The sequence below is a fragment of the Coregonus clupeaformis genome, chromosome 19 (genome assembly GCF_020615455.1).
Source record: "Coregonus clupeaformis isolate EN_2021a chromosome 19, ASM2061545v1, whole genome shotgun sequence".
Lineage (NCBI taxonomy): Eukaryota > Metazoa > Chordata > Actinopteri > Salmoniformes > Salmonidae > Coregonus > Coregonus clupeaformis.
Window position 1 is genome coordinate 9,838,937 of NC_059210.1, and position 27,968 is coordinate 9,866,904.

The window sequence follows — 27,968 nt, forward strand, 5'->3', positions numbered from 1 at the left end:
TGCGTCGTTGGAGCATGTTCGATACTTATAGGATCGAAAGAAAGGGAGTGCTGCTCTCAGATCAGTACATTCAAATCTTTTATTATTTCACAATACTGATGACGGATCAGTTCCTAGAGAGATATTACCACCAACAGCTGCAAATATTGAGGCGGCTTATTCTAATGCTTACCCAATAATATGCACAAAATCACCGATTTGGCACATCATAGCGCACGTTAGGCTACACAGCATGAAATATATTGAGACAAATTACAGAAAGTAGCCTACATGTAGAAAAATAGAACTCAATTGATTGAACATGAAATGTATTTCAATATGATTGAAAACACCTATAGCCTACTGTTTATATTTTAATGTTCATATTTTAATAATCTCGGTTTTCATTTGAAGCATATTTTTATACGTCGCTTGTTTGTATCAATTGCAAAGACATTGGCAACTTCGTATTTGTAGTCAACTTTTGTTCTGAAGTTATCAGCGGTCAAAGAGAGACGGATCAACCATGTCATTCTATGTTTAGTTTAGATCTTCTGTGTAATAAGTGATGCAGGAGGGCAAAAAAGCATCTAAGGACGCACTTCAAGTGCAACGTTAATAACGATGGTTTTGGGAAACAGCTCGGATATTTAACGATGCTCCTACGAAGGTTCTAAGGATGACCTTAGCCTTAAGATGATTTTGGGAAACCGGGCACTGATCCTCCATGATATTTCATTCTGAATGAAAAATAAAACATCACTTGGTGTAAATCTTTTTAGTACGCATTCACCATCACCTGTACTTCAAATTCATTTTCATTAATGCTATTGAAATTGTAAAATGATTCCAATGTTTTGAGTACCATTGACCTTTTTATGAAATTGAGCACATTCGTAGATCATTTGTAAGTCACTCTGGATAAGAGGGAGGTAGCTCAGTTGGTAGAGCATGGCGTTTGCAACGCCAGGGTTGTGGGTTCGATTCCCACGGGGGGCCAGTATGAAAAAAATAAATAATAATGTATGCACTAACTGTAAGTCGCTCTGGATAAGAGCGTCTGCTAAATGACGTAAAATGTAAATGCTAAATGACGTAAATATTAAGTCAACTTTGAATAAGACCATAATTGAAACTGTAAAGCCTACGGGGCCAGTATGAAAAATGTATGCACTCACTAACTGTAAGTCGCTCTGGATAAGAGCGTCTGCTAAAATGTAAATATGTTTGTTTGATGTAATTGTTCATTGGATACTACCTGTGCTGGAGGACATCGGCAAAATGGTGTTGGCAGGCTTAAATAATACATTCATAGTCCGCTGTAGCTCAGTTGGTATAGCATGGCGCTTGCAACGCCAGGGTTGTGGGTTCGTTTCCCACGGTGGGCCAGTATAAAAATGTATGCACTAACTGTAAGTCGCTCTGGATAAGAGCGTCTGCTAAATGACTAAAATGTAATGTCAAATAAATTGCATTAAGTTCTTGTCCTTTTTGTTTGCTGTCACAGTTTACCATAAGGTCTACAAAAAATACCCAAACTAAATTTGTAACTAGTACTTAAGTAGTTCTCACCGGATACTTTGTTTTACTCTTATTTGAGTAGCTTCTTAAGAGTGTGATTTACTGAAGTAGAAGTAAGCATCTCAGTAACAATACTTTTACGTAAGTATAGATTTTCAGTACTCTACCCACCTGTGTACATTACACATAGCCTAACTATAAAACGTGGGCGAGCATCCACACTGGAGCAGAGTTTATTGTTCTACAATAGGCCTACATCTGTTAATCAACGGATGGCCCAAATCAGCTCATCAACTCAGCCAGGGGGGAAAAACTAGCCTATTACCGTTTTTCACACCTTTCATTATGTGACAATGGATAGGCTAATGGTTAGCCTACAAAATGTAGCCTATTGGAATATAATCAAATAACAAGGGGCCTATTGCAACCATCGATGGCACTAGAATATCGGCAGCTGGTGTCTCGTCAAACAATCAATATGCGCTAAATTCACCCACACAGCTGATCTTAATTGCAACCATTATTGATCACCTCATTATCGCTCCCTAAAAGATGTCGGCATTACTTTAGTCAGAGATATGTATTTAATGACGGGATGCTTATGTCTCCGCCCTAACAATGGGAGTCGTTGTCCCAAAGGCAGGAAGGCAGGCGAGAAGCTTAGCGCTGCATATTAAACCAATAGAAACGCATTTGTCTTATTCTGGACAGATTTTTGTCAGGAGGGAGTCCTCTCGCTTCGTGTAAAAACGATTGGTCGCTAAATCCGGAGAACTGACGGACCATGTAAAAAAAACAGTTGGGCCCATCACTGTACTCTTGATAGTCACCACCACACACACAGAGACACAGCTGTTTCCATTTGAGGATGTTTATATGATTTTGGCGTATCCGAATGACTTGGAATCTTATTGTTGTGGTTATTTCAATGCATGCACAACATTCAGACATTGGTGTTACTGTCGACAATAAAAAGTCCTCAGAAATATGCGTCTTCTCCCTTCGGTTGACGATAACATTCTGACCTGAGTGGGCGGGTGCAGTGTCCAGATGTGCTTTTCCAAGCGCTCTGATTGGTTGGGAATGGCAGGGCTATGATGGGTGAGGGATAACTTAGGTAGGCTGAGCAGCCAAAGTAACGGTACTTAAGGGAAACTGAAGGGACTGTTAGGGGAAGTTAGGTAGAGAGGAGAGGAGCAGGACGGCTTTTTTTTTTTTTACATCCACCCCAATATTTCTTATGGAAATATTAACATCCACGAAAAGGCCTATAACCTAAATGGCACAATCTCTAATGGGGGCCACAGTATTTAAAGGGCAAAAGTCTCTGAAAAGCCACGGGCCTCGAGGGGAAGCTTATTCCTAGCGTGCCAAATCCTACCCGGCAGGACAAGCAGGGCTTAGGAGCCGCCCTGCGAGGGAGGTACACAGATACGCACAGGCAGTCCTGGGCCGCCCCATGGAACGCCACGCGGGTGGGGGGAGGGCCCTCTAACTCAGCTGGTGCAGGGCAGCTGGGCCCCATCGTTAGACGCTGAGCGCAATGCTGGAGGCTGGCCACGGCTGAAGCAGGTGGCTCGCCTACTGCGGCAGAGGAATCTGGCATGCCGGCCACAACTGTCGTTGACAGCTCACTGGCTGCGGCTGAGGCTGGTGACTCTTTCCCCACTTCTGAAAGCGATGACTGTCATGGTGGAGCATGTGGGGACCCCTGGGCGAGGATCATCAGGGATCTGGAGGCAGGGGCTGGCTAGGCCCCAGAGACGAGGTCAGGCGGGCTCCAACGTGTGAAGGGCTGAGGGTCGTCCAAGGCAGGAGGTGTGCGGTCCCCCAGAACTAGAGACAGCAGGCCCCCCGGGTCAGGGAACAGTGGTTCCCCCAGGTCAGGGAGCTGAGGGCCTAGCAGGGCAGGGGACTTGGAACCCACTACTAAATCTGAGGACTGCAAGCCAGGTATGGTGGGAGGCAGCAAACCTAGCCAAGCAAGGAACGTATAGTCTAGCACTAGTATATGCGACTGGGTGCAGGCTGAGGGCTGCGAACTGTCTAACTGCACACCTAGAGGAGCAGATAACTCTGGGTCTAGTGGGACGGGAGACCCAGGGCCTAGAACTAGGGCAGGTGGTTTGGCAGGTAGCACTGAGGGAGCTGACTGCTTGCCAACTGAGGCTGGGGGCTGCGGTACAACTGAGGGCAGATGCTGCAGACCTAGTGGGGCAGAGAACCTATAGCCTGGCGGAGCAGTGGACTGAGGGCCGACTAGAGCTGGAGACAGCGAAACTAGAACGGCTGAAGACTGGGAGCCTAGTGCTGATAACTTTAGGCTTGACAGGGAGAACGTCTCTGGACCTGACAGGGAAACCGACTCTCGACCTGACAGGGAAACTGACAATGGACCTGACAGGGAAACTGACAATGGACCTGACAGGGAAACTGACTCTGGACCTGACAGGGAAACTGACTCTCTGCCTGACAGGGAGAACGACTTTGGACCTGACAGGGAAACTGACTCTGAACCTGACAGGGAGAAAACTAAACTGAACCTGACAGGGAAAACAACTATGAATTTGACAGGGAGAACAACGCTGGACCTGACAAGGAAACTGACGCTGGACCTGACAGGGAAACTGACTCTGGACCTGACAGGGAGAACGACTCGGAACCAGACAGGGAGAACGACTTTGGACCTGACAGGGAGAATGACTCTGAATCTGACAGGGAGAATGACTCTGAACCTGACAGGGAGAACGACTCGGAAACAGACAGGGAGAACGACTTTGGACCTGACAGGGAGAATGACTCTGAATCTGACAGGGAGAATGACTCTGAACCTGACAGGGAGAACGACTCGGAAACAGACAGGGAGAACGACTTTGGACCTGACAGGGAGAATGACTCTGAACCTGACAGGGAGAACGACTCTGAACCTGGCAGGGAAACTGACGCTGGACTTGGAGAATAGCAGAGATCTGGGCCTACTAGAGAAACTGGTACATTTGAGCCTAGTGGGGCAGGAGCCTGATGACCCACCTGGGCTAGGGACTGAGGGCCGACAAATGCTGGAGACAACAGACCTAGTGCAGCTGGACACCAATGACCTAGTGCTAGGGACTGAGGGCAGATGAGGGCGGAGGACTGAGAACCTAGCACAGGTAACTTGTGGCTTAGCAGGGCAGGAGGCTCTAAGCCTGGTGGGCTAAGGAGCTGTGGGCTGACTATGTCTGGAGACTGCGAGCCTAGTATAACAAACTTGGGGCCTAGTAAAGGAGGAGGCTCTAAACCTGGTGGAATAGGCAACAGCCTAACAACTAAGGCAGTGGGCTGCGGTCTGAGCAGGGCAGGAGACTGCAGACCTGCAGACAGGGCAGCTAACTTGTGGCCTAGCATGGCAGAGGGCTCTAAGCCTGGTGGGCTAGGACGCTGCATACCCAATAAGGAGGGGGTCTGCGATCCATGCAGGGCAGGATACACTAGACCTACTTGGGGGTCAGGACATACTTGGCCTACTGGGAAGGCAGGGAACTCTAAATCTGACCCTACCGGCAAGGAAGGAAACTCTGACCCTGCCGGGAAGGAGGGGAACTGACCCTACCAGGAAGGAAGAGAAATGTAACCCTACTGGGAAGCAAGGGAACTCTAAACCTGACCCTACCGGGAAGGAAGGGAACTCTCACCCTACAGGGAAGGAAGGGATCTCTGACCCTACAAGGATGGAAGGGAACTCTGACCTTACCGGGAAGGAAGGGAACTCTGATCCTACTGGGAAGGAATGGAACTGTAACCCTACCGGGATGGAAGGGAACTCTAAACCTACCATGGAGGCAGGATACACTGGACCTACTTGAGGGGCAGGACACCCAAAGTCTGGTTATTTTACACCTGCCAGGTAGGCCCAAAACTGTAACTCTAACCCTACCGGATGGGGAGGGAACTCTACCCTACCGGGAAGGAAGGGGATTGTAACCCTACTGGGAAGGAAGGGAACTCTGACCCTACCGAGGAGGGAGGTAACTCTGACCCTACCAGGAAGGAAGGGAACTGGACAACTAGGTTAGGGGAGATATCAGGGGTGATGTCTGGCAGGTCCCCTGAGGCGAGGTCTGGAGGTAGCAGGACCCTCGGGCCGGAACTATCACGGTGCTAGCAGGTGGGGCCAGCAGGGACTCCAGGCCTGGGACCAGCAGGTCCCACCAGGCTGTGACTGGGAGGCCCCAATGCCTGGGGTGGCTCCATCCAAGGAGCGGGCTCTGGGCCAGGAGCAGTGAGGGGCTCCTGAGCGAGAGCAGGTGGAGTCTTTGTAGCTGAAGGTTCCAGGGTAACAGACAGTCGAACCTCGGGCACCCAAGCATCTGCCTCAACTAGCAGGGGATCCCCACTGGGAGAAGAGGACGACACCGCAACGGCAACCAGAACAGACCCCATGGCAGCGGCTAGCTGTAGCTCCACGACTGGAGTGGGAGGCTCCTTAACTGTGGCTAGTCGAGGAGCTGGCTGAGGAAGGTGGAGACCTTGGTGTCGTGGACTGTGCACTCTGGAGTCTTCATCTGCTTGGGAGCTAGGCTGCTCTGGGGAGCAGAAGTGGACCCGACGCTCCCTTGCCTCTGGCCGGGGGGGCCTAGAGGGACATCGGTCGGGAGAGCGGCTGGACCACCTCGGGGGGAGGACGCTCTGGCAGATACGACGTTGGCTCCAGTCGGGGGGGCCTGGAGCTACGAAGATCTGTTGAATAGCTGGGCCACCTCGGGACGTAGTGGGGGTCCCAATGGTCCCGTGGAGGTGGCGAACACTCAGGCCGGGAGGGCCTGGAGTAGTCTCTCAGGGGAGTAGCCGGGCCGACTTTGGGAGTATTGGCAGTGATGGCGCTCCCGTGGCGGTGACGATGGCTCTAGCCGGGGAGGCCTAGAGTGGTGGTGATCAGGAGAGTAGCGGTGGTACCGGTGCTCCAGTGGCGGTGACGATGGCTCTAGCTGGGGAGGCCTAGAGTGGTGGTGATCAGGAGAGTAGCGGTGGTACCGGTGCTCCCGTGGCGGTGACGATGGCTCTAGCTGGGGAGGCCTAGAGTGGTGGTGATCAGGAGAGTAGCGGTGGTACCGGTGCTCCCGCGGTGGTGACGATGGCTCTAGCCGGGGAGGCCTAGAGTGGTGGTGATCAGGAGAGTAGCGGTGGTACCGGTGCTCCCGTGTTACTGTCGACAATAAAAGGTCCTCAGAAACATGCGTCTTCTCCATTCGGTGGACGATAACATTCTGACCTGAGTGGGAGTGTGCAGTGTCCAGAAGTGCTTTTCCAAATGCTCTGATTGGTTGGGAATGGCAGGGCTATGATGGGTGAGGGATAACTTAGAGCAGGCAAAGTAACAGGACTTGAAGGGACTGTGAGGGGAAGTTAGGTAGAGAGGAGAGGAGCAGGACTGCCTTTTTTACACTTCGCCTCTTCTCTGCCTTAGTCCTGCTTGCAACCAAAGTATTTTGTTATCGGAAACAACTTAGTCCTTTTTTAAGAGACTAAGGGGAATTTATCTATTTGACAAGTATTCCGTACAATATAAATAAAATACCTTGTTTACCACGGCAGATCTACTGTGGCAATTCACCCAACACTTTGTATGAATGGAAACTAATGTTGGTGTAGCCTCCTGTTATTAGTTTCCTATTTTATGTTATCCAACAGTGTCTGGTATGATAATTTCTTATCAAGATCGGGGGAAAATATCCCTAGACAGTCCATTTTGAAATGTGTGCCTAAATCACGTCAATCAGGGGATTGGGTTATTTGTGCCAGAAGGGCATGGGCTGGAATCGAACCCATGCCGACTTGGTACGTCTATATCTGCACACGGAAGGCAGAGGCCCTAACAGCTCTGAATATAAGCATGCTTGTGCACTGTGTACATGTGAAAACTGTGGGACCTGGCATCGACCTCTATGTTGCGTTCCATTCTTGGTGTGAATGACTTGAGGATATCCTGTTGACATGAGGGTCTCCTGCACCCACAGGTCGAGCCATCTGTAATGATGGGATGTGCTTCCTGTCAGCATTTTACACGCCTTGGGCTCCTTGGTGGGTGGGGGGGGCATGTGTATGTGTGTGTGCCCCACAGCAAAAGGAATAATATTTTATTTCAGTCAGTTGCAAATGAGGTGACTGGTCATCAGTTAGGGCTGTTTTCAGTTCAGAGCATCTGAGTGTCACAGCTTCATCATCAATGGGGAAAAGATGACGAGTGAAAAATGTCGGAGAAATTCTACATCAGGATTGCTATCAGTAATGATGAAACTGGCATTCTTAGAACCTTTTTGTATTCTGACCCATTTATCAGCCTGCAGTGAAGCCATTATTAAGACTATTTGTTTACTGTTTGTTTCCGTGGAGACAGAAGCCCCTGACGCCTTGGCCTGACCTAGACGGTCGTTGGGTAACAGATTATCGCGGGTGGCACCACGTCCTTACACTGACATTTGACTCTGACATCCAACCCTGGGTCTGTATAGATAGAGGGGGCAGTTAAGCTGTGTCCACTATGTTCATGGTCACCCATTCACAAAACGTTTGATCACCACAAACGTTAACTTCATTGGCCATCAATTAGCAAACTGTGATAGCATGGGTTTGGTACAAAACTAAAACTAAATGCATGCTCTTCAATCGAACACTGCTTGCACCCGCCCGCCCGACTAGAATCACTACTCTCGGCGGGTCTGACTTGTGGACAACTACAAATACCTAGGTGTCTGGTTAGACCGTAAACTCTCCTTCCAGACACACATTAAGCATCTCCAATCCAAAATTAAATCTAGAATCGGCTTCCTATTTCGCAACAAAGCCTCCTTCACATATGCTGCCAAACATGCCCTCGTAAAACGGACTATCCTACCGATCCTTGACTTCTGCGATGTCATTTACAAAATAGCCTCCAACACTCTACTCAGCAAATTGGATGTAGTCTATCACAGTGCCATCCGTTTTGTCACCAAAGCCCCATATACTACCCACCATTGTGACCTGTACGCTCTCGTTGGCTGGTCCTCACTACATATTCGTCGCCAATCCCACTGGCTCCAGGTCATCTATACATTTCTTCTAGGCAAATCCCCAGTTTATTTTAGCTCATTGGTCACCATAGCAACACCCACCCGTAGTATGCGCTCCAGCAGGTATATCTCACTGGTCATCCCCAAAGCCAACACCTCCTTTGGCCACAATTCCTTCCAGTTCTCTGCTGCCAATGACTGGAACGAACTGCAAAAATCTCTGAAGCTGGAGACTCTTATCTCCCTCACTAACTTTAAGCGTCAGTTGTCAGAGCAGCTTACCGATCACTGCACCTGTACACAGCCCATCTGTAATTAGCCCACCCAACTACCTCATCCCCATATTGTTATTTATTTTGCTCATTTGCACCCCAGTATCTCTATTTGCACATTATCTTCTGCACATCTATCACTCCAGTGTTAATACTATATTGTAATTATTTTGCACTATGGCCTATTTATTGCCTTACCTCCATAACTTACTACATTTGCACACACTGTATATAGATTTTCTATTGTGTTATTGACTGTACGTTTAGTTTATTCCACATGTAACTCTGTGTTGTTGTTGTTTTTATCGCACTGCTTTGCTTTATCTTGGCCAGGTCGTAGTTGTAAATGAGAACTTGTTCTCAACTGGCCTACCTGGTTAAATAAAGGTGAAATAAGAAATAAAATAAAACTTAGGCTACTGCATCAAAAACTGGTTCCCTCGTTGAGTGTAGATGCATAGCCCATCTTGGGTTTGGTGCTTCAGTTTTGACACAGACATTAATCAACTGTGTTTCTAAGAAAGATTGTTGATCTTGTTTCGGTCTTTTCTCACAGTCTTCAAAGCACACCATGTGTGAAGCAGATGAAACCGGAGCTCCAAGTTGGTGGACAAGGTTGTGTAAGAGAGTGATTAATTTACCGTGTGGACCTACCCTACAATAATTTAAAGAAACATGACACAAAGAAAAGAAAACTCTCCCTTAGAGGGTTGTAGCCATTCTTAATTGTACAGGTATGTAATGCTGCGTACTACATGTTACTTACAGTACATATTAAACTGCAAACATGTTGCACTTTAATGCACAACCGCTTTTGGCTTAAGCCTACATCCAATCTCAGGGGATAATAAAATCTAAATGTGGGGAGCTAAACTCTTAACTACATCTTCTCCTCTTACAGGCCTTGTCTAGTCGATTCAGAATCAGTGGTTCTTATTAGGACGACATGGGCACCGAAAGCAGTACGGAAAGTGTCACTCAACCTTTCTCACTCTCTCTCTCACCCTCTTACAAACCACTTCCCGAGCAGGTCCAGGTCTACTGTTACGGAGCCAACAGGACCTGAGTGGAGGTTACACTATAATTGGGGTGAGCGTACATGTAACTGTTTTTTACACCCCAGTCTCTCTGGGACCCAAATGCTAGGTCACATTTCTGCGAGAGGCCCCATGTTCCAAGTTGTAAAATGGAACCCTTTAAGTGCTGGGAATGGGGGGTATTTTGGCTGAGGCTTCCTTAAGACGTTATCCACTGTGGGTGCTCAGGTGTCAGTCAAGCTAGCAGTTTCCACTAGCCCGGTCCAGGAGGGCCCTGGTCGGATATGTGAAGCTGGTGCTTTACACTCTGCTCTCTCCTTTAGTCTGAGCCCCTGGTAGCTTTACACTCTGCTCTCTCCTTTAGTCTGAGCCCCTGGTAGCTTTACACTCTGCTCTCTCCTTTAGTCTGAGCCCCTGGTAGCTTTACACTCTGCTCTCTCCTTTAGTCTGAGCCCCTGGTAGCTTTACACTCTGCTCTCTCCTTTAGTCTGAGCCCCTGGTAGCTTTACACTCTGCTCTCTCCTTTAGTCTGAGCCCCTGGTAGCTTTACACTCTGCTCTCTCCTTTAGTCTGAGCCCCTGGTAGCTTTACACTCTGCTCTCTCCTTTAGTCTGAGCCCCTGGTAGCTTTACACTCTGCTCTCTCCTTTAGTCTGAGCCCCTGGTAGCTTTACACTCTGCTCTCTCCTTTAGTCTGAGCCCCTGGTAGCTTTACACTCTGCTCACTCCTTTAGTCTGAGCCCCTGGTAGCTTTGCACTCTGCTTTAGTCTGAGCCTGTAGCTTTACACTCTGCTCTCTCCTTTAGTCTGAGCCCCTGGTAGCTTTACACTCTGCTCTCTCCTTTAGTCTGAGCCCCTGGTAGCTTTACACTCTGCTCTCTCCTTTAGTCTGAGCCCCTGGTAGCTTTACACTCTGCTCTCTCCTTTAGTCTGAGCCCCTGGTAAACTCCTTTAGAACCCATGTGGTTATTTAAGATAGGAAACAAACATTCAAAATGCAACAGGAAAGAAATACCTTGTAAAATCTACTGAGTTATGATTTTTGTGTAGGCAGGGGCTACAGTTTATAGGGTTAACTAAAGGAAACTTGGACAGTCCTTTCAAAAATTATGGCTGTGGTTTGTTTCTCTGAAATATGATATTAGAGAACTGGTCAACACTGCAAGTCCTGAGTTGAGAAAACGTTTTAAAGTGTAATAGGTGTTTACTAGTTGTGTTAGATTTAACAACATGCCACAGAGAGAGCAGTGAGTGAGCAGGGGACAGTGCTGCAAGTGTCATCACGTCAGTCAACTCGGGGAGGGCATCTGGCCGTTTAAAATGGTGTGAATATGATCGGCATCAGTGTAGACAGTCAACGGTAGCAAGTGGACTGACTGGATTGGATTTCAGGCCCTTCTGCAACTAAAAGTGTATGAATTTAAATTGGGGAAACCAACAAGAAGCAAACTTTTACAGGGCAGTAAAAAACGACCGAGAAAGTGACAGTTGGGGCCGTGGAGGGTGAAGCGCTTACCCTTGAGAGGGGTAAAAGATGACTGTTGTGTCCCGTGAGAACCTGGACGAGACTGTGGTAGTTTCTCCCCTGTACCAAGATGATTGCGACGTGGAGCGAGGCGATCAGGAGTGCAGCGAGAGGGTTGTCATCAACATCTCCGGGCTGCGCTTCGAAACACAACTGAAGACCCTCTCGCGCTTTCCCACCACGCTCTTGGGAGACCCGCGTAAAAGGATGCGCTTTTTCGATCCGTTGAGAAATGAGTACTTTTTTGACAGGAATAGACCCAGCTTTGATGCTATCCTTTATTATTACCAGTCTGGAGGAAGGCTTAGGAGACCTGTCAACGTTACCATGGACATTTTCATGGAAGAAATGAAATTTTATGAAATTGAAGATGAGGCCATAGAGATGTTCAAAGAAGATGAAGGTATGATCATAGAGGTGGAACGTCCGATGCCTGACAACGAGTTTCAGCGCCAGATGTGGTTGTTATTTGAGTACCCGGAGAGCTCAGGGCCTGCCCGGATGATCGCTGTCGTATCAGTCAGTGTGATTTTGATATCCATTGTGATATTCTGTCTAGAGACTTTGCCACAGTTCAGGGAAGATACCAGCGCAGGCCTACCATTCAGTAATCACCTCACCACGAATGGGACTACTGTCCATAGAAAACCCAATCCATTCACAGATCCGTTTTTCATGGTGGAGACACTTTGCATCGTGTGGTTTTCCTTTGAGTTTCTCATGAGGTTTTTATCGTGCCCGTGCAAACCGGCTTTTTTCAAAAACGCAATGAACTCCATCGATATCTTAGCGATTGCACCTTATTTCATAACCCTTGGCCTTGAACTCGCAGAGCTACAGGGAGCAGGAAGCGAGCAGGCCATGTCGTTAGCCATACTCAGAGTCATCCGTTTGGTTCGAGTCTTCAGGATTTTTAAACTTTCCAGGCACTCCAAGGGGCTCCAAATTCTGGGCCAGACACTCCACGCCAGCATCAGCGAACTCGGGCTTTTGATATTCTTTCTTCTCATAGGGGTTATTCTGTTTTCCAGCGCTGTTTATTTTGCAGAGGCAGACGACCCTGAATCGGGATTCTCAAGTATCCCCGCCGCTTTCTGGTGGGCAGTGGTGTCCATGACTACGGTTGGATATGGAGACATGTGCCCGGTTACAATTGGTGGCAAAATAGTGGGATCTATGTGTGCCATCGCAGGAGTGCTGACCATTGCCCTACCTGTCCCTGTCATCGTGTCCAATTTTAACTATTTCTATCACAGAGAGCGTAATGACGAGGAAACCGCCGTGTATACCCACGTGACTTGTGGTCAACAGAACGCTTCATTTGGAGAATTCAAATCGACCAGCGACAGCAAACAGTCCCTCACCAAATCAGAGTACATGGAAGAGGATTCTTGCGAGACTATCAGATTAACAAACTTCAACCCATTTGAACAGTACACTGGCAAGCTGACGGATGTATGAAAACAAGCATCGGCCTAGTTGAGCAGAAAAACCTGTCTTGGTGAGCAGACGACCTGTGTAGTTTATTACGCGCGCTTTTACGCACGCTGTTAGTTGGCATGTAATCTTCAAATATCTTGAATTAATTTGTTGGATACCTACAGTAGGTTTATAGCTTCATTAGAGTAATCTCAGGTCAGTGCGAGGCCTATGTGCATGTTTGAATAATTGCGCGCGTTTTTACTCACGCTATTACGCACAGTGTTTGTTGGCATATAATCTTAAAATAACTTAAATTAATTTGTTTGACACCTTCAGTAGGCATATAGCTGTTTAGAACTGCGTTGCTTTTGGATAGCCTATAGAATTTCTGAACTCGGAGCGCCACTGTGTGGTTGAAATGCAGTCGTGCAGCAGACGCTTTCAAGGTAAAACATTCTAATCGCTATTTAGGTTATCTGGACAGTGTGCAAGACATTGCTGATGATGAAAGTGTGTGTATTATTTACTATATTGACTGTACATGAATTGTCCCTAAAAAGCTTGTTAGAAACATTTTGGACTGAAGTGATGGAATACCACCGCACACAAAAAAGCATGATCTTCTTTCTACTTGCAGGGGACAAGATCAAAGACCCTTGCCTTTCTGTTCCACTTGAAACGAAATACGATTCCATATATATTTGTAACTGGAAAAGTCAAGATATTGAACAAACATCACACGCTTGTCCCATTAACTACTGGCCAGCAATGTGAGATGACAGGTGCTGCTACATCATCAAATGGAGAGCCCCCTGAACAAACTACACTTTTGGAAAATAGTCTTTGGAATAGTCTTTGGAAAATAGATACTTTTCTTTTTAACTCAATGAACCTTTCAATGTACTTTGCAATGTATTCAATTAACTGAAATGACTACTGTGTAGATATCCTGTAATGTATTGTTGTAAATGCTATCCTTATGTTCTCAGCTCAGAATCTTAATGCAAACATGCCTTGCTCTGCGTGACCCTTATGTGGAAGATTTTGAAGGAACTATTTGTGTAGTCCTTTATTTTATATAACTATTTATTGTACAAAAATGCAGATTTAGCTGTAAACGGTCCTTGGGAATTAATCACTGGTCTTAAAATAACTTGCCCATAGGAATCTAATTATGTCTGCATTTTAGGAGAAATCAATTGTACTCTAAAATGTTAATGAAATATCTATTTATATTTTTCTAAGATTGTAAAATTGTATGTGAACTTTTGAACTATATTTTTTAAATAAATAAATGCTTATTATTTTGCTATCATATTTATTACAGATCCTCCCAACGAGAGTGAATGTTTGGTCATATTATAGAGTGGGATGGGAGTGTCCTTAACTAGTTAATATGGCAACAGACTGCATTAACTTAATCGAAGGCAGACAGTGATATATTAAGTGTATAATATCAATACAATAGGCCCATTTGCAGCACCGGCTAGCAGCACATTTTAGCAGATTAAACTAAGCAGAGAGAGAGAGAGGTGGGAGGGGGAGGGAGGGAGAGGGAGGGAGGGAAGGAGAGAGAGTCTTCTCATTCTTTGTTGATTTCAAAAAAGCTTTTGACTCAATTTGGCATGAGGGTCTGCTATACAAATTGATGGAAAGCGGTGTTGGGGGAAAAACATACGATATTATAAAATCCATATACACAAATAACAAGTGTGCAGTTAAAAGTGGCAAAACACACAAACATTTCTTTCCACAGGGCCGTGGGGTGAGACAGGGATGCAGCTTGAGCCCCACCCTCTTCAACATACAGTGGGGAAAAAAAGTATTTAGTCAGCCACCAATCGTGCAAGTTCTCCCACTTAAAAAGATGAGAGAGGCCTGTAATTTTCATCATAGGTACACGTCAACTATGACAGACAAATTGAGAAAAAAAAATCCAGAAAATCACATTGTAGGATTTTTAATGAATTTATTTGCAAATTATGGTGGAAAATAATTATTTGGTCACCTACAAACAAGCAAGATTTCTGGCTCTCACAGACCTGTAACTTCTTCTTTAAGAGGCTCCTCTGTCCTCCACTCGTTACCCGTATTAATGGCACCTGTTTGAACTTGTTATCAGTATAAAAGACACCTGTCTACAACCTCAAACAGTCACACTCCAAACTCCACTATGGCCAAGACCAAAGAGCTGTCAAAGGACACCAGAAACAAAATTGTAGACCTGCACCAGGCTGGGAAGACTGAATCTGCAATAGGTAAGCAGCTTGGTTTGAAGAAATCAACTGTGGGAGCAATTATTAGGAAATGGAAGACATACAAGACCACTGATAATCTCCCTCGATCTGGGGCTCCACGCAAGATCTCACCCTGTGGGGTCAAAATGATCACAAGAACGGTGAGCAAAAATCCCAGAACCACACGGGGGGACCTAGTGAATGACCTGCAGAGAGCTGGGACCAAAGTAACAAAGCCTACCATCAGTAACACACTACGCTGCTAGGGACTCAAATCCTGCAGTGCCAGACGTGTCCCCCTGCTTAAGCCAGTACATGTCCAGGCCCGTCTGAAGTTTGCTAGAGTGCATTTGGATGATCCAGAAGAGGATTGGGAGAATGTCATATGGTCAGATGAAACCAAAATAGAACTTTTTGGTAAAAACTCAACTCGTCGTGTTTGGAGGACAAAGAATGCTGAGTTGCATCCAAAGAACACCATACCTACTGTGAAGCATGGGGGTGGAAACATCATGCTTTGGGGCTGTTTTTCTGCAAAGGGACCAGGACGACTGATCCGTGTAAAGGAAAGAATGAATGGGGCCATGTATCGTGAGATTTTGAGTGAAAACCTCCTTCCATCAGCAAGGGCATTGAAGATACAACCACCTAAAAGGAAGCGATTCACAAACCTTCCATAACAAAGCCATCACCTACAGAGATATGAACCTGGAGAAGAGTCTCCTAAGTAAGCTGGTCCTGGGGCACAGAGCCCCAGGACAGCAACACAATTAGACCCAACTAAATCATGAGAAAACAAAAAATAATTACTTGACACATTGGAAAGATTTAACAAAAAAACAGAGCAAACTAGAATGCTATTTTGCCCTAAACAGAGAGTACACAGTGGCAGAATACCTGACCACTGTGACTGACCCAAAATCAAGGAAAGCTTTGACTATGTACAGACTCAGTGAGCATAGCCTTGCTATTGAGAGAGGCCGCTGTAGGCAGACCTGGCTCTCAAAGAAGACAGGCTATGTGCACACTGCCCACAAAATGAGGTGGAAACTGAGCTGCACTTCCTAACCTCTTGACAAATGTATGACCATATTAGAGACACATATTTCCCTCAGAATACACAGACCAACAAATAATTTGAAAACAAATCCAATTTTGATAAACTCCCATATCTATTGGGTGAAATACCACAGTGTGCCATCACAGCAGCAATATTTGTGACCTGTTGTCACAAAAAAAGGACAACCAGTGAAGAACAAACACCATTGTAAATACAACCCATGTTTACGTTTATTTGTTTTCCCTTTTGTACTTTAACTATTTGCACATTGTTACAACACTGTATATAGACATAATATGACATTTGAAATGTCTTTATTTATTTGGAACTTTTGTGAGTGTAATCTTTACTGTTAATTTTATATTGTTTATTTCACTCTTGTTTATTATCTATTTCACTTGTTTTGGCAATGTAAACAAACATATGTTTCCCATGCCATTAAAGCCCATTGAATTAAATTGAGAGATAGAGCGAGAGAGAGATCCTGAGGATGGGGAGTAGTATAAAGGAACACCTTTAAGTTGGCTTCCCGCTCTGTAACATTACTAATGGATTTGGAGTGTTTAGCACAACAGTACCTAGATAGCTGAGCTTTAGAGTGAGTGGGCTCGATCCCTGCAATTGCTCACAGTTCGATTCTCATGTGTCACGTAGAGTAATGCTGTTCTCAGATGTGCACTTTGTGCTTCATAACAACCACAAGATAAGCTGTAATACAATGTATTATGCATGTGTCTGATCATGTAATACTATGCAATTGATTAGGTAATATCATGGAGAGTGTGTTATGGAGATGTGTTGTGCAGAGAGGGAGGGTTGGGAATATGAACGATTTCTTATTAATGATATTCGAGCTCACTCCAATTGATGTTTTCCTTAATGTCTATCAATTATATTTTTAGAATTTGATATGTCAATTAGATCAATTTTTAAAGACACACAACAAAAGACAGTTGCATAACAACCTCGAGGATGACGCGAAAAAGTTAGTTATTTGCTTATATATGATCAGACAACTCCTAACATTCACTCACGCAGCCCATCTAAAAAAAAAGTATTTGAATGAACTCACTGCAACTTGACTCAGATTTATCTTAACATGCCTGTTTTCAATTCGTCCGATTGATTAGATTGACAGTAACAACAACAACAGAACATTGGTGGTCAGTATCATAATCGAGCGCGCTCTGTTCGGAAACGCGCTGCTCGCGACCGCTGTCCATGGTGCTGAAATTGTCTTTCCGGTCAGTGGCCACTCACAGAATTTAGCTGAGGAGAGTATGAACAACTGCGAAGTTGAGAGAGAAACATGAAAACTGTATGAATGAATTACTGTAGTTTAAGTTATAACATATCAATTTATCTGTAGCTTATCATTAGGACCATTGTTGAGTGGTTGGGAAATAATTATTAAGGTACTGGCTGGCTCATAACCCTTCCTTCAGAAGAGCAGATATTGCGCCAATGCTGGCACACACAATGCTGTTGCTTTTGTGGTGTAGAGAGAACTCGTGGCAGGATGCTTTAGTATAGCCGGTCTGCATTGCGTCGAACCCCGCTTCTCTCTCTCTCTCTCTCTCTCTCTCTCTCTCTCTCTCTCTCTCTCTCTCTCTCTCTCTCTCTCTCTCTCTCTCTCTCTCTCTCTCTCTCTCTCTCTCTCTCTCTCTCTCTCTACACACCCTCTCCACCTCCACTCTCCTTGCATGTGAAATACCTAACAACAATATGCTGAACCATTATTAAGAAATGATTCTCTCCTCACATAATCGATTCCTCCCTCTATTTAAGCACCTCCAGTCTCCATCCCCTCTTAACAGTGTGCCTGCTCGAGGTAAAACACATCCCAGAATGTCCGTCATCTTGTCTAGGCTACTCGTAACAGGACAATTTTGCTGATGCGGTAATGTCTGAAAATGGCAAGGGTTCGCTTACTGCCCCTTAATGTATCTCCCCCCTGAATTGCAGAATAAGAATTTATCCTGCGGTATAAGCAGTTCAATCCGAAGTACCCCTACCGCACAACCGGCTACAGACGTTGCGGCTTACATTTAGTTTTTCTGTTTTTCCATCTTCACGTTTCTCCTCTGACTCCAGCGTGATTTTACATCGAATGTCAAGAAGAGGCGACAGGATCAAGATGTAGACAAATAAGTCATTTAAGTTATCCGATACGAACGGCTCAGACAGTGATGTCTTGAGTGTGTTAGCCCACCAGGTCGATCTCACTCTGCACAGAGGAAAGCTCCAATGTGTTGCGGTGGGGTTCAACGTAAAGTGTTAATGTATTAACACATGACAACAACTCTCCGGATGTCCTGGCTGTCCTAGCGTTGAATGACTGTGCTTAGTCGCGGACAAGACGCATTCCTTCAGGATTCCTTCACGATCATCCTGAGGTAAGCCTTGAAATTGGTGCACTCTGTCTGTCTGTAATTTGAGGGTTAGGGGGGAATACTTCCAAGGCTATTGTTATCTATTACTACTAGGCCATTCAGACTGTGACAGTAAGGCTACATTGATGTTGTTTTCTATATTACTTTTATTGCATTTAACACTTCCTTATTTGCGCGAGGCAAGTTTCAAACAGTGTTATGCGACAAAACATGCATATAAAGTGGTGCAATTATATTACATTTACCCTGTCAATTATAATATGCATAGTCGATTGCTTTATGTTTAGCTTATCACCGATAAAACAATGTAGTTTGCCCCTTTAAACGCTGATAAATAAACAGACAGGAAATGTAGCCGAGAGAGGCTAAATAAATAAATAAATGGCAGAAATCGCTGAGCCAGCATATATCTCCACTGCTCCTTAGATCCATTATTTTCTCTTTTTTTTCTATGACTGATGACAGAGGCATCAGCAGCAGCAGATGCAGCGGAGAGCAGCAATGGTCGAGTCAGCCAGAACCGCAGTGGAGCCGCACTGAGGCAAAGCAAGCTACCCCTCTATCTGGGGACTAGAACAAGAAATAGGGGGAGAAGAAGAAGAGTGGAGAAGGAAATTGTACCCTGCCAAAACCTGAATGCCGCCTGTTCAATCAGATTAACCGGACAACCGGAATTCCACAACTCCTGCTGCAACAGAGCGCCCGAATTCGAGCTACAAGATGACCGTAGTGGCAGGAGATAACATGGACGAGACCGTGGCGGTGCCGGGGCACCCGCAGGACGCGTACCCCCTCGACCACGAAGACCACGACTGCTGTGAGAGGGTGGTCATCAACATAGCGGGGATGCGGTTCGAGACTCAGCTCAAAACTCTCTCCCAGTTCCCCGAGACATTGCTAGGCAACCCCAAGAAGAGGATGCGCTACTTTGACCACCTGAGAAACGAGTATTTCTTTGATAGAAACCGTCCCAGTTTCGATGCCATCCTGTACTATTACCAGTCTGGGGGTAGGCTGAGAAGGCCCGTCAACGTCCCATTGGATATGTTCTCGGAAGAGATAAAGTTTTATGAGTTGGGAGTGGATGCCATGGAGAAATTCCGTGAGGATGAGGGCTTCGTCAGGGAGGAAGAACGTCCTTTACCTGAAAAGGAGTTCCAGCGTCAGATCTGGCTGCTTTTTGAGCACCCAGAGAGCTCGGGTCCAGCCAGAGGGATTGCTATAGTATCTGTAATGGTAATTCTGATTTCTATAGTCATATTTTGTTTAGAGACTTTACCTGACTTGAAAGAAGACCCTAAGGGTCGGTTTAAGACTGTAGGGAACCATACTTTTTACTACAAACCAAACATCCTAACCGACCCCTTCTTCATTATTGAAACTCTTTGCATTATCTGGTTCTCGTTTGAGTTGATAGTGCGTTTTTTCGCGTGTCCAAGCAAGGCGGTCTTCTCCAAAAACATGATGAACATCATCGATATAGTGGCCATCATCCCTTACTTCATCACACTGGGCACGGAGCTGGCTGAGGACCCCGAAGACCAGGACGAGGGCATGGGGGAGCAGGCAACATCTCTGGCCATCCTCAGGGTGATCCGTCTGGTCAGAGTGTTTAGAATCTTCAAGCTGTCACGACACTCCAAAGGATTGCAGATCCTGGGACAGACCCTCAAGGCCAGTATGCGTGAGCTCGGATTGCTGATCTTCTTCCTCTTCATTGGAGTCATCCTGTTCTCCAGCGCGGTGTACTTCGCAGAGGCCGAGGAGAAAGGGTCGTACTTCGGCAGCATCCCAGAAGCCTTTTGGTGGGCCGTGGTATCTATGACAACTGTGGGCTATGGGGACATGGTGCCTGTCACTATAGGGGGTAAGATAGTGGGCTCCCTTTGCGCCATAGCTGGTGTGTTGACGATTGCGCTCCCAGTGCCTGTCATTGTGTCAAACTTCAACTACTTCTACCATAGGGAGACCGAGGGAGAGGAGCAGGCCCAACTCTTAAACGTTAGTGAACCAAACATTAGTGAAAGCAACTCTAGTCGCCGTAGCTCGTCCACTGTCAGCAAATCAGAGTACATGGAGATTGATGGAGATATAAATAATAGCATCGACAACTTTAGAGAGGCAAACCTCAGAACTGGCAATTGCACTATAGCCAACCAAAACTGTGTAAATAAAAGCAAGCTGCTGACGGATGTGTAGAATCGAATTAGAAACCATGGGATTTAGATGATGCCGCCACATGTTGACTTCACTAGACCATCAGTTTCGAAAGCTTCATTCGCCTCCTATAAGCGCTCTAGCATTACAAAAACAACCATGCTCAGCAATTTGAAAGTAATTATTACAGGGGGAAAAATTAAAATTAAGCTGTTACTAGAGAATATAACATATAGATAGAGTAATTCATTAATCTAAAATGATCCTTTAAATAAGTATTGAAAAAGAAAAAACAAACAAACGTATATTTAACACGCACAAGCATACGCGGGCGTCCTTGGAGGAACACTAACCAACAGCACTCACGAGGACATATCTGTCTTTATCAGACGAAGCCAGGTGTCGTAATTAAAATGTTATGCATGGATTACAGATAACAACATTTCAGCAAGTTGCACAATGCATCAAGGAGAAAATGCATCAGATAATTTCTCAAATCAGCATCTGTAGCAGTCAGACAGTGTTCTGATCGACCGACGCCTAGCCTGAAGTCAGACGAGGCTACTCCTCTACCCCTCTGTCATCAAAGGATTTACTATCCAGCAAAGCACCTAGGAAAAAGACTGATCACTGATCTCCTGGTTTGGATGATGATGAGGATGATGATCTAGGATACGGACATCCGCAATGCTGCTATTTTCCAGCAGTAAGATGCTGTAATTATGAAATCACCAAATGATTCAATGGGATTTTATCCCTTTAAATGCAAGACAGCACAATGATATAACAAAAGAGCTTCACATGAGCATGTTTAGAAACTCCCCATACATGTTGATATTGGCATGCGTGATGATGAGACATAACCTCATAATAATGCTAAAAATATATTTATGTTTTGGATTTTTGCATCCCCCTACGCCTTCATTCGACCCCCCCCCCTTTATCATTTGGTTTCACTGAGAGTGCAGCACTGGTTTCAAACAGTTTTTCATTTGAAAATGCTAATTGTTTAGAAGTGTCTAGGGAGTGAATGTTAAAAATCTTAAGGGAAACAGTAACTAAACTAAGATCATAGCATGAGAAAAAGCAACCTGCATTACGGCCTATCGACTAGGTACTGTGTATCCTAGTATATCTAATGCATGACGTCAGTATTCAGCTTTGTTGCAATTACAGACACTGAACATTGTCTCATACTGTCACGGAAACGAAACGTGGGTAATTAAAAAAAATCCCTGAAACGTTTCTGAAATGTGACAAAATACAGTATATCCAAACCCAACTCGGGGGTTCAGACTTGAAACGTTGTCGATCAAAGAAGCAGAATAAATACCTATTATCAAAATGCATATTCTCATAAATACGCACCAAGTAAGTTACAGTATTACTTCATTAGTGCAGTGCATGGACCTTCTTTGAACAAAGAAAAAGTGAACATATTATGAGTCATGTCTTCCATTTCACCACTAAATTTAGGGACATGTTTGTTTGTTTTCACAAACAAAACAATACAAATAACTATAATTTTACTGAAATTAGCGATTGTATAATAGATATTGCAAATGATTATTTAGTACATTAGTTGCTAGTGCCTTTACCCCTCTCACCATGCAACAGGCTCAGTGAAAGTGCCTCTGTGTATGAAGCCTACAATGGAAATCCATGACAAGTTGAACTGATCTGGTGCAGAAGATCTTGTTTCAGCACTATGCTGTTATTAATGCTGTTGTTGATGTGGATAATGATGATGATTATTAATACAGTGAGAGAATGTTCGGTGAAAACGACCATGGAAGTCCACTACCGACATGACCCACGGTTGAATTGATCCAAGATTCTAGAACAAGATTCTAGAACAACTCAACATTTCTGTCCTCACGATGCACTTATGCTCTTCCTGGAACCAACCATCCTCTGGTGCTTTATGCGTCTCCACCTATACACCACTTCAAACCCCAAGGGAATATCCATTTGCTTTGCATTTGCTTTGCGTTGCATTGTTACTATTGATTTATGTGCCATAAGTCTTGTGTGTCTACCTCAGTGAGGTTACTGCAGAACTCACTGCAGAACTGCAAGCCAGACTCCTAGCCAAAGGCAGAGCTGCAAAGCAGGCTACTTTGATGCTTTGCAGAGCTTACTTCTTCCTTTCACTGGTGTAGGCTGTGGTCATCAGGGCCTGTATTTATAAAGCGCCTCAGAGTAGGAGCGCGGATCTCCATGTAATCTTATTCATTCTGATCTAAAAGGCTAATCTGATCCTAGAGCTGTACTCCTACTCTGAGACTCTTTATGAATACAGAACCAAATGCTGAATTCTTAGAAGCACTTAGGACATACTCTACCATCCTTAACCCTATCCCCCTTTTCCTTCCAAGCTATGCACAATCAAAAAAAGAAAAGAAAACACACATTTCTATACAGATGTAGGATCATACTTTGATCACTCTTTTGTTGATGATAATTTTCCTGCACATTAGGACATGTAAACTTGTAGTGTATTCAAGGTTTAAAAAGGCTTCTAAAGTTTGTAATTTCCACTTAAAAATGTCAGACTTGATTTGCCCTAACATAAAATGTATCAACCCCCACAACATTTTTTCATTAATTAATTATAATTCACATTTCCTGTTGTTGCAGTATTATTTTCCTGCAGCAGAAAACTAGATCAAATCAAGATCCTACATCTCTGTAGTAGCAGAGTAGACTAGAACATAATGATATAGACTGACTGATTCTCTAAAAACATGTTGATACAAGTGGTTTGGTTTCAAATCAAATCAAATGTTATTGGTCACGTACACATATTTAGCAAATGTTATCGCAGGTGCAGCGAAATGTTTATGTTTCTAGCTCCAACAGCGCAGTAATACCTAACAATACAAAACAATACACTCAAATCCCCAAAATGTCTTGCATAGAATAGCCTTCATTTCTCAGAACAAGAATAGACTGACGAGTTTCAGAAGAAAGTTATTTGTTTCTGGCTATTTTGAGCCTGTAATCGAACCCACAATTGCTGATGCTCCAGATACTCAACTAGTCTCAAGAAGGCCAGTTTTATTGCTTCTTTAATCAGCACAACAGTTTTCAACTGTACTAACATAATTGCAAAAGGGTTTTCTAATGATCAATTAGCCTTTTAAAATTATAAACTTGGATTAGCAAACACAACGTGCCATTGGAACACAGGACTGATGGTTGCTGATAATGGGCCTCTGTACACCTATGTAGATATTCCATTTTAAAAAATCAGCTATTTCCAGCTACAATAGCCATTTTCAACATTAACAATGTCTACACTGTATTTCGGATCAATTTATGTTCTTTTAAATGGAGAAAAAAAAAGGATTATGTTTCGAAAACAAGGACATTTCTAAGTGACCCCAAACTTTTGAACATTAGTGTACTTAGGGCAGCAGTCTCTAAGGTGCAGGGTAAAGGTTTGGATTCTTTGGTGTGACAGTTGTTGAGAAGTAATGCAGGTTTGCTACTATTAAATCATAGAAATATCCTGGGCAATTATATCTGTGAATGCCTGAAAAGTGTGCCACACTTCATTGATGAGAATGTCCATTCTAGTAATTATATTTTTGTGTGTATCTGTCACAGAAGGACAATAAAAGTAACCAGGGATTCTTAAGTAGATTTTTTTGGCATATTGGAATTTCACCCCGGGCATTATGAGCACATTATAAAATGCTCCACAGTCTTTGCTAGTTCAATTTTCTCAATAGCTACATGTATTTCATCATTGTGTCTTCCAGCTCTGAGCAAAGCTTACGGATGCTTTGTGAATGCTGTTTTGTTGTTTAAGCAACATTTTTGGCTGTCATAAGCAATATGAAATGACAAGATGATTTAGAATGAAGGCATGATACTGGTATCACTCCTAGAAATGTTTGTGACACTGAAGTTGAGGGATTACACACACAACAGATGTTATGACACCACACATCAACATTGCTAAAGATTAATTTACCCTTATGACTGTAGGCCTGTATGTCACTTGGATGAGAAGTACTGTACCATATTTCCTTTCGGGTCTTGCACGATAGTGTGAAAAGGGTATTAGTGGACTAACATAGAGCTGGCAAAGCAGGCTATGGTACACATTGTTTAGGGAAGAGGCCTTTTTTGATTCTGTGAATCTAGTTGCTAGTTGTTATTGGCTGTGCTTCTTTTGATTTTATTTTATATTGAATTGCTGCATACTTAGAATGCGTCTGTCTGCTACAGGCCTGGTGTCTGTCCATCTGAGAGCCTTCCTAGATGTCACTTCAGTTGACATATCAGTTAAATATGTCAGTGAAGTTGACATTTGTTACTTCTGTGTCAGGGATTTTCAGGGCTTCTAACCAAGAGAATGTGATCAAGTGTTAAGAACAGACACATCATCTCCCAAATACAACCAATACAAAGTGGTTATTCACAGCAAACGTATCTCAAGTTTCAAGCGTCAACGTTTATTCGCCACTTGGACAAGATACAACAGGTGTAAAACAGTACAGTGGAATTCTCACCTTGAGAGCTATTTCCCAACAACGCAGTGATGATAATATATACAGTAGATACAAACAGAATAAAACATTTAAATAAAAACCACACAAGAACTATGATGTGAGTTACAGAAACAAGATAATTCAAGTATATACAGGTCACTGCCAGTACCTTATTCAATCTGCAGGGGTACTGGAGTGGTTGAGGTGGGTTTATGGCTGAGGTGGGTTTAAAAAGTATCTCTACAATATACAGTAGCTAGCTGACCATCAGGTAAATTATACGTTTTTACCATTTGTGGTTTCTCTTATGGCCCAGAAGAGTGGTTGGACAAAATATGTCCTGTTCCACCAAATACCCATGACGCAACAGTTCACATTGAGGTTGAGGGCCGGCACTAGTTACCACAGCCACAAAGTTATAAGTATGGCTAAACCTATGAATTTGTGGCTGTGGTAACTAGTGACAACCAAGTTTGAGGGAACCCCATGCGAAATCCCTCACGTCACAATACCATTACATCCATTGCTCTTGCCGTGAGGGCAATCTATGCATGGTGCTATGCATTTAATTATTTCCCACCCCAAAATGCATTCTTATAGCAATATAATCACAGTTTCTTAGAAACTTTTGTAAAATAAGAGATTAATTAATCTATTTAAAAAAGATATGGAGAAGACAGATGGTCTCGATCTCTTTACAGATATTTACAACAGAGCTGTCTGTGTATGTTGTTTGTTCTGACACTTTGTATTCTTTGATTTTGTTAAGGTCAGTAGAGTCAAAGGTTAAAGGTCAAAGTTAACATCTGGGTCATGTTCATTAGGGAAAAACATTTAAAAACATTTTGCAACATGAAATGTTTGAGTTTCTTATTGGACAAGTACAGAGAGTAAATCCCCAATGTTTTAAAACATTTTTGGTACAGAAAATGAAAAATTGTGTTTCTTATTGGACAAGTTGGCCTGCAAGATAGGCCTCCCCATTTCACTCCGGTTTATTCTATTTGGTGCCTGATGAACACGACCCTGTCCTAACACTAAGCAGAGAAAACCTATGAAGTGGCCAAATATAGGTATTGTACAGTGGCCATCCAATCCCCATCAACCTCATAGGTTTACCTGGAGTAGTTTTCCAGCAAGGAAACTATGTTGACAAACGGAGCTAAGTAACCAGTAGCACCCTTCCACAGGATGCTACTGCATGTATGTTATTCAAAAGAAAGACAAGTGAGAAGGTCTTTTAAAAATACCATTCAGAGAAACTAAAGTAAAAGTAAACTATATCTAAAAAGAAGAAAGAAACACAGTTAAATAGAGTATCGCAAGCAACTTTATATAGCAACATGTCAAAACCAATGATATCTATGTTTTCATTGTGTATCTTATTTTTTTGATTTCTGTGGCACTATACTATGGTTGATTCCCACTGGGCACAGACGTCAATTCAAGGTCTATTCCACGTTGGTTCAAAGTAATTTAATTGAAATGACGTGGAAACAACGATGATTCAAACAGTGGGTGCCCAAGTGGGTTGTTTTTAGGAAGAACATGACAGAATATCCTGAAATATCAAAGACAATAATAATGTGTTCCTTTGCCAAGCCATGATGATTAAACTGAAGTACTATTGTTATCAATTTACTGTACTGACAATTTACTGTACTGTCAATTTACTGTACTGACAATTTACTGTACTGACAGTTTACTGTACTGTCAATTTACTGTACTGACAGTTTAATCAATCAATCAATTTTTATTTTATATAGCCCTTCTTACATCAGCTAATATCTCGAAGTGCTGTACAGAAACCCAGCCTAAAACCCCAAACAGCTAGTAATGCAGGTGTAGAAGCACGGTGGCTAGGAAAAACTCCCTAGAAAGGCAAAACCTAGGAAGAAACCTAGAGAGGAACCAGGCTATGAGGGGTGGCCAGTCCTCTTCTGGCTGTGCCGGGTGGAGATTATAACAGAACCATGCCAAGATGTTCAAAAATGTTCATAAGTGACAAGCATGGTCAAATAATAATCAGGAATAAATCTCAGTTGGCTTTTCATAGCCGATCATTAGAGTTTAAAACAGCAGGTCTGGGACAGGTAGGGGTTCCATAACCGCGAGGCAGAACAGTTTAAACTGGAATAGCAGCAAGGCCAGGCGGACTGGGGACAGCAAGGAGTCACCACGGCCGGTAGTCCCGGCGTATGGTCCTAGGGCTCAGGTCTCTCAGTTGGCTTTTCATAGCCGATCATTTAGAGTTGAAAACAGCAGGTCTGGGACAGGTAGGGGTTTCGTAGCCGCAGGCAGAGACAGTTTACAGTACTGTCAATTTACTATACTGACAGTTTACAGTACTGTCAATTTACTGTACTGTCAATTTACTATACTAACAATTTACTGTACTGACAGTTTACAGTACTGTCAATTTACTATACTGACAGTTTACAGTACTGTCAATTTACTATACTGACAATTTACTGTACTGACAATTTACTGTACTGTCAATTTACTATACTGACAATTTACTGTACTGACAGTTTACAGTACTGTCAATTTACTGTACTGACAATTTACAGTACTGTCAATTTACTATACTGACAATTTACTGTACTGACAATTTACTGTACTGTCAATTTACTATACTGACAATTTACTGTACTGACAGTTTACAGAACTGTCAATTTACTGTACTGACAATTTACTGTACTGTCAATTTACTGTACTGACAGTTTACAGTACTGTCAATTTACTATACTGACAGTTTACAGTACTGTCAATTTACTATACTGACAATTTACTGTACTGTCAATTTACTGTACTGACAATTTACTATACTAAC

General features: G+C 43.8%; 2 protein-coding genes across 3 annotated transcripts; both read left to right on the forward strand.

The window, feature by feature from the left end:
* The first annotated feature begins 10,627 nt into the window (after positions 1-10,627).
* Positions 10,628-14,090, forward strand: LOC121531623 (shaker-related potassium channel tsha2). Of its 2 annotated transcripts, XR_005994169.2 has the most exons (3): positions 10,628-12,865; positions 13,163-13,232; positions 13,424-14,090. XR_005994169.2 is itself a non-coding variant. In XM_041836940.2 (2 exons), the coding sequence occupies exon 1, from the start codon at positions 11,374-11,376 to the stop codon at positions 12,823-12,825; it is 1,452 nt and encodes a 483-aa protein (XP_041692874.2). In that variant the 5' UTR covers positions 10,628-11,373; the 3' UTR covers positions 12,826-12,865; positions 13,424-14,090. The 2 variants fall into 2 exon arrangements, 1 of the variants encoding a protein (XP_041692874.2); XM_041836940.2 differs by lacking the exon at positions 13,163-13,232.
* Positions 14,091-18,979: 4,889 nt separating this feature from the next.
* LOC121531622 (potassium voltage-gated channel subfamily A member 1-like) lies at positions 18,980-23,164 on the forward strand. Its single transcript, XM_041836939.2, has one exon. It carries the CDS (start codon positions 19,197-19,199, stop codon positions 20,673-20,675), a length of 1,479 nt encoding a protein of 492 aa, XP_041692873.1. The 5' UTR covers positions 18,980-19,196; the 3' UTR covers positions 20,676-23,164.
* Positions 23,165-27,968: the final 4,804 nt, after the last annotated feature.